Source organism: Pelmatolapia mariae, linkage group LG13, assembly GCF_036321145.2.
Source record: "Pelmatolapia mariae isolate MD_Pm_ZW linkage group LG13, Pm_UMD_F_2, whole genome shotgun sequence".
NCBI lineage: Eukaryota > Metazoa > Chordata > Actinopteri > Cichliformes > Cichlidae > Pelmatolapia > Pelmatolapia mariae.
In genome coordinates, this window is record NC_086238.1 from 27,543,812 (window position 1) to 27,554,370 (window position 10,559).

General features: G+C 42.3%; 1 protein-coding gene across 5 annotated transcripts; it reads left to right on the plus strand.

The window, feature by feature from the left end:
* The first annotated feature begins 1,842 nt into the window (after positions 1 to 1,842).
* LOC134640300 (peroxisomal membrane protein PEX13-like) lies at positions 1,843 to 7,316 on the plus strand. Of its 5 annotated transcripts, none has more exons than XM_063491984.1 (5): positions 1,843 to 1,859; positions 3,903 to 4,608; positions 5,184 to 5,409; positions 6,127 to 6,249; positions 6,418 to 7,316. In XM_063491984.1, the coding sequence occupies exons 2-5, from the start codon at positions 4,597 to 4,599 to the stop codon at positions 6,537 to 6,539; spliced, it is 483 nt and encodes a 160-aa protein (XP_063348054.1). In that variant the 5' UTR covers positions 1,843 to 1,859; positions 3,903 to 4,596; the 3' UTR covers positions 6,540 to 7,316. The 5 variants fall into 5 exon arrangements, 3 of the variants coding, with proteins under 3 accessions (XP_063348054.1, XP_063348052.1, XP_063348053.1); XR_010573923.1 differs by lacking the exon at positions 1,843 to 1,859 and adding an exon at positions 2,164 to 2,274 and having other exon boundaries at positions 3,903 to 4,270; XM_063491982.1 differs by lacking the exon at positions 1,843 to 1,859 and adding an exon at positions 2,164 to 2,274.
* Positions 7,317 to 10,559: the final 3,243 nt, after the last annotated feature.

A 10,559-nucleotide genomic window follows, 5' to 3' on the forward strand; every position in this document is an offset into this window, starting at 1 on the left:
AGGTCTGAATGTTCTGGTGAGTCTCCACCTGCTGCAGGTGAGTGCAGCCTGGACTGTCTCGAGACAGACCAGATCAGCTGCACCACAGACACTTCATACCTCATCTCAGGAGAAAAACTGAAAGAGCAACATAAAAAAGGAGAAAACCGACCTCAGAAACATGACCAACATCTGTTTGATTAGACTAACAAATAATGGTTGGCCATTTTCAGGTCCTCGCCTAACCTTCAGTCGATGTTTGAGGTCATCGAAACGCTTAGGTTTTATATATCGACTTTCCTTGGACTGATAATCTGTCTCGTATTGAAATTGTTCTTTGGTCAGTTTTGCCTGTTGCAGAATTTCAGGGTCGCTCTTGTTGACTTTAATAGCCACGATCTGTCTGTTTGCTCTGTGAATTGGTTAGAAACAAAACTGAACTTGTTTTGGTTTCTGTCCTAAAATGTTCTCAAAACGTCTCGAAAGGGTTTGGGTTGGTGTCAGGTCAACGTCCGTTATGCCATAAAGTATAATAGGTGAGCGCTGGTATTTATGGGTTTTGGGATCAAAGCAAAGCTACCAGTCATACAGGATCAAAGCAAAGTTACCGCATCACAAGGGATCAAAGTGATTCTAATGTATGCGCAGGCGCACACACACATGTTTGTTTGTGTAATATTGTTCACACTGAATTTGACCGTAGGAAATTTAATATGAGTCAATCAAAGAAAATGTTAGTTTTGAAGAATTTTGAAATTACGAAACTGACAATTACGAGAATTGTTTTTTTTTCTTTTGCATAACATGTCGAGCTTTTCTGTATATAGTCATTTCGTACAAGAAATTGATGAAAATGTTCTATTTTATTTTAACAATCATCAACTTCATATGCAGGTTTCGTACGGGTGCTTGAAATCCTTGAACAATCTTGGATTTTAATATTGTAGTGCTTCTATTTGGGATTTTGTGCTTAAAACGTCTTGAAACTGTATTTCATTCACCACAAATAACTATCTGATTGAATAGTTTTCTTATCAGATAGAGAAATAAAAAGTCTAAAAGCAACATTTCTCTGCCTGGGCTGCCTTGTAGCTCTGCACGTCAGTCTGTTTCAATTTGTGACCCCCCACCCCCTCCCCGAACAGTAGTGATGGTAAATTTGATTCTTTTTACTGAATCGAGTTTTAATGAGTCACTCACCAAAGTGAATCGGGTTTTTTGAGTCATTTGATTCACTGAGTCAGTTGACCAGAGAGTGCAAAAAATGTACATTTTCACTCAAACTTAATTTCTTTTCTCTTTTCATGTAAATCCTACTGCTAAGATGAGTGATTCTAAAAGAAAACAACAATTTTATAAAGCAAAAAAGAGCAAAAAAATGTCTAAAGGGAACATTTATCTTCTTTATTTTTATTTTATTAGTATTTTCCTTAAATGTGTCAAGTATATATTTTCTCATCTAAATGTCCACTGAGCCGTGAGCCAGGGGGCGGTAATGCGCCTTAACATTGGTTGCCAACCAAGAAGAAGAAGCTGTGAGCCCGGAGGGAGGGGGTGAGCGAGTGAGTGATTCGTTCGCTCTATGATTCAGCACAGGAGGGAGGGGGTTAGCGAGTCCTGAGTGACTCGCTGGCTCTACGATTCAGCACAGGAGGGAGGGGGTGAGCGAGTCCTGAGTGACTCGCTGGCTCTACGATTCAGCACAGGAGGGAGGGGGTTAGCGAGTCCTGAGTGACTCGCTGGCTCTACGATTCAGCACAGGAGGGAGGGGGTTAGCGAGTCCTGAGTGACTCGCTGGCTCTATGATTCAGCACAGGAGGGAGGGGTTAGCGAGTCCTGAGTGACTCGCTGGCTCTACGATTCAGCACAGGAGGGAGGGGGTGAGTAGCTCAAATGTGCTGTTAGCATGTTAGCAGAGCGATGCTACTGTGAACCGAGGAGCTATTGTCTTGATGTGAGCTTCTACTCAGGGTTTTTTCTTCCAGTTCAGAGCAGAAATGTTTTTGTTAAGATACTGGATGTTGTGTTTTTCTCCACAATTTTAATTATAAGCTAGATATATTGCTGCTAACAGCAACAGGGATGAGTCAGTGAGTCAGTTGGGCTTGTGAATCATGATTCATGAGTCAGTAAAGTGATTCTCGAGTATTGAACGATTCGTTCATGATTCGCGCATCACTACCGAACAGTCGGGGGTGAGTGCACTAACGTGCCTGGAGGCCGTTTTAATGAGTGTTTGCTGGAAAACCAAAAATACAAGAAGGATTTGTACGTTTTCACAATGGGGGAGTTTGCGTAAGTCCTAGTAAATCATTTTCTCGAGTGTGTACGTTACACATGCTAATTTTTAAAATCGTTTTTATTATTTTGCTAGCTAGCAAACTCGCGGGATAAATGATTGAAATGCACTCAGTGTGATGCAATACGGTGCCGCTATTATAACAGTTAGTTATTGCAGGGTAATTTATGGAATATGCTGTGAATTTAACCAAGATTACACAGCAGTAGCAGTAATGCGAGTTACTTCTCCAAAGTGAAAGCTTTAAACGTTAGCCCGATGCTTAACTAGCCAACTCAGGGCTTTCTGATTGAAGGCTAAAAGCGGCGTTGTCACCAAGTAAACAGAATATTGATTATATTTTTGTGTATTGCTGCAGTTTTTTCAAGTATTAACTTGGTGCTTTTGGCAACCTTAGGGGGAAATAATGGTAATATGACTGATCCATATGGACACAAAGAATATAGACTTTTTTGTGCTACCGAAGTTCCGTGGCTTTCATTCAAAATCTGTTTATCGTTAAACAACTTAAACATTATAATGGCTTCAAACTCACATTGAGGCCTGTGGGGCACTATAAGCCACTGAAACAGTAGACAAATGAATATTTCATACCTGAAGGCTGCCTGTTTATTTAAGGGAGATAAACAATACATTATAATTAGAATAGAATAATCCTTTAATTGTCCCACAAGGGGAAATTTGGTTGTAACAGCAGCAAAAAGACACATATACAAACAAACAGTACACAGGACACAGAACAGAAACATACACAATTTTTCTTAAATATTTATTTAATTGTATATAATAATATCACAGATGATAGATTAAATAGGTTTTTGATAGATGCTTGTGCATTCTTAAAGTCTTATATGTTGAATTGAACTGAGTATGTCATCTGTTCAAAGCCTCTCCCAGTCAGTGCTGTTCTCTATGCCTGTCTTACTCTACATGATATTTTTTAACATCAGCATGCTAAAGGACTTGTTTGGAAGAGACTGCTATTTTATATGCTAAAATATGTTTTTCTTCTGGGCCAAGTTGGTGAAAACACTTTATTATCCTCTAATAGATTTTGTAAATGCTTGGTGATGGTAGTACCCAAAACTAGCTGCATCAGGTACTTCCCTGTGTATTTGGAGAGGATCAGAAGTCCCAGGAATAAAAAAAGCCCCCAAAACAAAAACGGCAACTAATTATTTATCTGCACAGCCGTACAAGTGGCTGACTGCTAGTTTGGTCCTCTGAGGCCGTGTCCTAGTCAGAGTGTCTCGCTAGATTTCTCTCTCTTCTGTTAATTGAGCGTTTTTTGTTTGTTTTGTTGCAGTTCTGGGTAATAAGTTAAATTAATAAAATAAATATTGTAATTGCATTTCTGTTTGTTCTGTACTTGCTAACTGTCAATTCAGAAGAAAATGTAGCTGCTGTCTTCCTGTTGCTGTTTGCCAACAAACTCAGTTCCTTTGCCCGATAATTTACTTTAAAAAAATGCCTACATGTATATTTATAAGCTGAGTTATTATATAGCTGAATAATTATATCTTTCAATTCATAACTAATAATGTTTTATTTTAAATTTGTGTCTGTGTCTTTTAGCTTCTTCTGCTTTTTATTGTTATCCATCCATTTTCTTCTGCTTATCAAGGACTGGTTTACCCGGGCAGCAGCCTAAGCAGAGAAGCCCACATCTCCCTCTCCCCAGCCACCTCCTCCACTTCTTCTGGGATAACACCAAGACATCCTCAGGCCAGCTGAGAGATATAGCCTCTCCAGAGTGTCCTGGGTCTGCCCTGGGGCCTCTTTCTCCTTTTCTCATCAGCCTCTCTTCAACGTGAAGGAATAGCAGTTCTACTCTGAGCCCCTTTTGAGTAGCTGAACTCCTCAGCCTGTCTTTAAGGGAGAGGCAACACCCTTAGAGAAAGCTCATTTTTTTTCATCTGTCAGTCCTCTGCTCAGCTGTCCCCAAACTCCTAAACGAGACCCAGAGAAGATTAAACTCCTCCGCTTGATGCTGCAAGTCATTGTTTTTTCTTGTCTTTTTCTCAACATTTTCCGATAATTCTAAAAATATATGTACAACAGTTTGTTTGTACAGTCAGCATTTGTATATATACAGCAGTATTCTCAAACAAGCAATAGTGAACGCACCTGTGTGAGGCAAATTCCACAATCACAGTTCAATCAGTCCCCCCACCCTGACACTTTTTTCCGCTTTAAGTGAGGAAATGGAATTAAATCTGGACACATCTTTATCTTTTTTGGACATATCAACATATCTTTTTAAGGTTAAGAGAATATGGTCATCAGATTGGAGAAGCTGAACAATCAGAGCTGTGATAATGATATTTAAGGTGTGTTGACTGGTTCATAATGTCAGCTCATGTCAGAAAACATCCCATGCTAAAAGTTGCCACTAGCTGCTGGTTGATGGTGAATTTATTGTGTATTTTCCACAGTCTGTACAGATGAAGAGTAGCAGAGCTGGAGATGAGGCAGGAGGAAGTGTTGACTCAATTCAATTTCAGTTTATTTATATAGCGTTAATCACAACAACAGTCACCTCAAGACACTTTATACTGCAAGGTGGAGGCCCTATTGTAATACAGAGAAAACTAAATGATCAAAACAACCCCTTTTGAGTGAGCACTTGGTGACTGTGGGAAGGAAAAACACCATTTTAACTGGAAGAAACTTCCAGCAGAACCAGGTATAGGGAGGGGCAGCCTCTGAGGACTGGTTGGGGTTGAGGGGAGGGAGAAAGGACAAAGGACACGCTGTGGAAGAGAGCCACTCTATGAGCTGTTCATTCAGTTTGTGGTTTAGCTTGACTCCATGACGTTTCGAACTAATGCTTTGCTCAATTAATGTTGCAATGAATTATGGGTGGATTTTACTGATATTCTATCTTTATGTTGTCACCAAACAGATCTACAGATTTGGGATTAGCTACAGGCTCCTCCACCCCTGCTGGCTCTTCTGTCCTGCCCAGGATGGCGCCCCCGGTGCCCCCTCGTCAGGTCCAGCAGTCCTACCGTCCATCCAACAGCTCCTTCTCCCCTCTTACAGCCTCTATGGGAGCTCCATCTGTGGTGGCTACAGCCTGGGAGGATACAGACACACACACCTCACCTTGAAGACGTCCCCCCCAGCAGGTTTGTGCAGCAGGTGGAAGAGATGGAACAGCAGTAAATGGCCTGTATTTGTATAGCGCTTTACTAGTCCCTAAGGACCCCAAAGCGCTTTACACAACCAGTCATCCACCCATTCACACACACATTCACACACTGGTGATGGCAAGCTACACTGTAGCCACAGCCACCCTGGGGTGCACTGACAGAGGCGAGGCTGCCGGACACTGGCGCCACCGGGCCCTCTGACCACCACCAGTAGGCAACGGGTGAAGTGTCTTGCCCAAGGACACAACGACCGAGACTGTCCAAGCCGGGGCTCGAACCGGCAACCTTCCGATTACAAGGCGAACTCCCAACTCTTGAGCCACGATCGCCCCAAGCAAGCACTTACATATTCACATGAGTACATTTTGTTGTTTTGAGAGGTGTACTCAACACAGGACAGTGGCTGCAGGTGCTAATTGTTTTGAGTTAAAGTAATTAAGGCTGCTGTTGTAAAGTTTGATAATAGAATCTGAACCTGGTAATGTTCAGGGCTGCAGTACACGTGTAAAGATGAGTCTGCTTGTATGACATCATATGTGCCTTTGTGTAACTCTGTGGCAAATAAATTGGGTACCATAGCTCCATATGCCATTAGTTACTTTACAAGTGTAAGGAAAAGCAGAAGGACTTGTTTTTGGTTAAGACCAGTTAAAATTATGAATGTCTTTCATTCAGTTTCCTTGCTTGGTTTAGACACTAACTGGGCGAGCAAGGAGGACGACCACGTGGTGGCCAGAGGAGAATATGACTTGACAGCTGCTTCTCAGGAGGAGCTTTCTATGCGAGCTGGAGAGATGCTCAACCTCGCTCCTAAAGGTGATGAGCTTTTTACTGGCTGCGGGACATTTGATTCTGAGTGCTTTGACCCAAAACCTTCTATTTTTGTTTTCCTTATCTTACAACTAACAGATGAGGGCTCTTCTTTTGTGTGAGCGTGCCCCATGTTTACATCTATCACAGTGTTTTCCTCTCCCTCGTGTTTAGAGCTACAGCCCCGTGTGCGTGGCTGGCTCCTGGCCAGTGTGGACGGTGAGACCACATGCTCGTCCCAGCCAACTACGTTAAGATCCTCAGCAAGAGAAGAGACCGCCAGGCCACAGATATGAGAGGCTCGCTCAGGCCCAGCAGGCAAACACGCAGGCACCCCAAACAACCTCGTCTGCACAAATACCCTAATGTGTGCCTCTCCTGCAGCCCATAAACGTACAGCATCTACCCACATCATGTACAGTACTTGAATGATCCATCTCGTCTTTCAGCTCAGTCTCGTCAGATTCATTAGGCTCAGCTGTGTCCCCCTCCTGTGTGCAGTTTCCTCGTTTCCCTCTGTGTGTATTTATAGTAGTGATGGCCAAACAAAGCTTTCTGAAGCATTGAAGCTTGTGTTGAAAAACGATTCATTACTGGAAGCTTTTTAACACAGTCCTCTCTGGTGACATCTGGTGGTCAAAAATATGAAGAGCAGCTTGAATCTACAAAAAAACTGAACTGCTTCATTATGATTGCCCACTCTACACAGTGCAATTCACAATTCACAATTGGACATCACTGATCACGTGACTGTGGCCAAACGAATCAAGCATCGACAGAGTGCTTCTGAAGCGGTGTGTTGGTGTTTTTTGACACACGCGCCGGAGCGTCAGCTTCAAGCGGGCCCTCACTAATTTATAGCATTTGTCCTCTTGTGTGTGTTACTGGTCCGTCTGTGCTCCTCCATGCTGTTTTTCCTGCTTGTCATCCTTTGTGTTTTAACTCCATTCCCTTGTGTCCAGGTTTGTTATTTGGTTCTCAGCTTTCCCAGTTTAGGTTTTCTTAGTTTTGTTTCTCGCCTCCCTCGCCTTTGTTTGTATGTCACTCTCCATGAATAAAGCTCACTCACATCAGCAGTGCCTGCATCTTGGGTCCTCCATTCATATCTCAACACGCAAACCCTGACATTTATGGTGTAGTTACATACTACTAGGAAGTGCTGACAAAATATGAAATTATGATGCTATTTATATAGAGGCACAATACCAACACAGAACAGCGGGGACACAGAACCAAAACCTAAGAACTAACAAAGACACATCAAGAAATCAAAGATTAATAAAACAAAACAGAAAACACTGGGCCATCGACCCAGGACCGTGACATTCAGTTTCTCAAGGAATAATCAAAGCAAACATTTTTTTCTTTTTATGAATAAGAGATTTCCTTTTTTGGGTTACATGATGGTGTAAGTTCCAGCACAGCTCATTTGGTTTGCAGAAGTGCTCCGAGGCCCCTATGAAACATAATTGAAAGAATCTAATAAATTAGAGGGTGCAATAGCTGTAGTATGACTTTTTGTCCTCATGCTGCATGACGACTTTACTTTTTTTTGTTTTTTTGGTGGGAGGAAGTTGACATCTCAGTCCATTGTGACGTGCAGATCTTTGACTGGCTTATGAACTCCGTCAGGAGGAACTCTGCAGGAGAGGGAAACAAGGACAAACAAACCCAGCTTGGTAAAAAGGAACAAGAACAGAAAAAAATCAACATTATTACACATCCCTGATCTGTCATTTACACCACCTGTGGCGCTTGATTTATTGGTCACTAAACGTGGTGTGTGTTTGGTGCGTCACTGGCTGCGTGTTCTGTGTTATTTGTCGGTGGTGGGGTTTGGGCATTGATATTTGAAATCACAGCAGAGAGACTGGATGTGATGTCAGAACCCTCTAAATCTTGTAATTTACAGATATTTAATTCCAAATGATTTGACTGCATCGTTGTGTCTTTCAGTTATGACCCAAACTATCTATCAACTTTGTGAATGAATACACGTCCCCCTGTGACTCATAATTACACCACAGTTCAGATGGCATGAATGAGTCATGAGGTCACACCAACAGTGACAACATCAGCAGTGACATCACTAAAGTTGCCAGGTGAGTCCATAAATAGAACCCGTGACGTGGCGCAGGTACCGCCGTTTGGACAATGCCACGACGCAGGTATAGACGCAAACATGCGAGGTCTTCTCGCCCCGTTCGCAGACGCAGGAGACCCCACAAGGCCTCCGGTGTCCGCAGACGTGGGAGAAGATACCGTGGCAGACATTAGACAATCTCAATAAACATGTAGGATGAACATCAAAACTGTGGTCCAATCAAGTTGTTTTTAGATAAGATATGTTGTTGTTGTTTTGTGCGTGTTTGTTATCAATGTTGTGAAAAAAGTTAAGGTTAGTAAGACATCAAGCACTGATTACTCGTAGAAAAGCACCAATAGGAGACAGAACAGGCTGCATGCTAATTAGAAGGTGTTATTATTCAGTCTGTACATCGAATAGAAGGCACTAACCACAAGGTTATCTTCAATGCATCTCTGTGTTAATGCGAACAAGGTGAGAAGATCCCCACTAACTGCATGTCTTTAGACTGTGGGAGGAAGCCGGAGAGAACATGCAAACTCCACACAAAGACCCCGGCCTGATAGGGTTAGGGTCCTGAGTTCAATACCCTAACCTGGAACTGAACTCAGGAAAGAGGAATGGATGGGTGATGTTCATGTGTGCCCAGGTGTATGATGTGGCTCTTTGCGGTGACACAGTAAAAAATGTGGCTCTTTGTCTGTGACTGGTTGGCTGCCCCAGCCCTGGCCCTTCATGTATTTCAGTAAAGTCTTTTTCCCCCCGTCTCCTCCTCTCGTTTACATGTTTTCCCCATGTGACCCATTCCTTCTGTCACGTGTGTTTCCCCCCCCCAGCCATCAAGTTCTGTTTGTGCTTAGTTATGTCCATGTCTCATCTCCAGTCCCCTTTTCCCTCTGTAACAACTGTTTGCTGAGTGTTATGTCTAAAAGGTATTGCACAATCGCCTCTAGTAGAGGATCAGGTTTGTTTTCCACTGATAATGGATTTTAACATGACTGACCAATGATTGTGGAGCACGTCCATGTAGGATCTTATAAATACAACCAGCAAACTTAAATGTTTTCAAATGTTCAAAACTTAAGATATTGTATTTCTGAAGTATGACGGAAGGAAAAAGTTTGATATTTAAAAAAAATCCAATTTCATGTGATCAAATTTATGTCAAAAAGTTCATATTTCTTCCCTCCTATGTCATGTGTGAGTACTGTACTGTAAATGTCATATATATCAGATGATACTGATAACCTAATGCTAATTGCAATAACTATGCAGAGGTCTCTAGGCCTCGACTTTTATGGAGCATGTGAAGTTTGGGGCAGAGTGGACAAAAAAAAGTTTCTCAGCAGGTTCAACAGGTTGCTACAACACAGGCCGATGAAGTATTGCACTCACTCATCCAAACTGGCAAACATGTAACATACACCCTAAGACTGATCCTGCTTTTTACTCCTTTGCTATGATTTCATTTGATATTATGTAGCCTTGGAGACAGTTTGCATAGATTAGAATGTTAGATTGCTGTGATGTCATCAATGCCCGATGTTTTGTTTTAATGTCTTGTGATAGTTCTAAGTGCATACAAAGTCAGAGTTCAAGTGAGTTTAGTACAATTTTGAACCAGTTTCTGACATGTGGTCAAAATCTTGGCCGACCTTTACCACACCACGTGCTGTGGGTGTGCGTAAATATCTAGGTGAGTAAAGTCTCCTTTACCTGTTAAATTCATCTTAATTTGGGGCTTTTACTTCAGGTGTTTTGATTCAGTAGTAACCAAGTGATCTTTGTACAAACTGCAGACCGCCACACTGATCCCTGGTTCCTCAGGATAGAGGACAGGACGTCAGATGGGCGAATCAAGAGCTCCAAACGCAAAGATTGTGCCACAGAAAGACTGGAAAAAGCTTCCAAAAGAAGCAAGGACAGCAAAAGTCCAACCCCAGGCCTCAGCCATCTTGTCTTGGAGAAGTGTAAGTGAGGCATTCAGAGATTTTTTGTTTTACAGTTATTGATCATCTGTAGGCCTGTGTGGAGTTCAGAGGTCTAATTGGTTTTGGTTTTTGCAGCTGCTTTCAGAAAGAAGAGCAGCAAAGGAAAGTCAAGCAGCGATGGAACAAAACAACCAGGCAGTAAAAAGAGCAAGACATCAAGCTCACAGGAGGAGGCCAGCTGCTCCGTCTACGAGTCAGATACACACAGCACATACAAAAGTCACACTAAAGGTAAGAAG

Excerpts from the sequence above, each read along its gene's own strand:
- LOC134640300 (XM_063491984.1), top strand. Across the intron at positions 5,410-6,126 it reads GAAGACGTCCCCCCCAGCAG|ACACTAACTGGGCGAGCAAG; the intron begins GTTTGTGCAGCA and ends TGCTTGGTTTAG. Across the intron at positions 6,250-6,417 it reads GCTCAACCTCGCTCCTAAAG|AGCTACAGCCCCGTGTGCGT; the intron begins GTGATGAGCTTT and ends CCTCGTGTTTAG.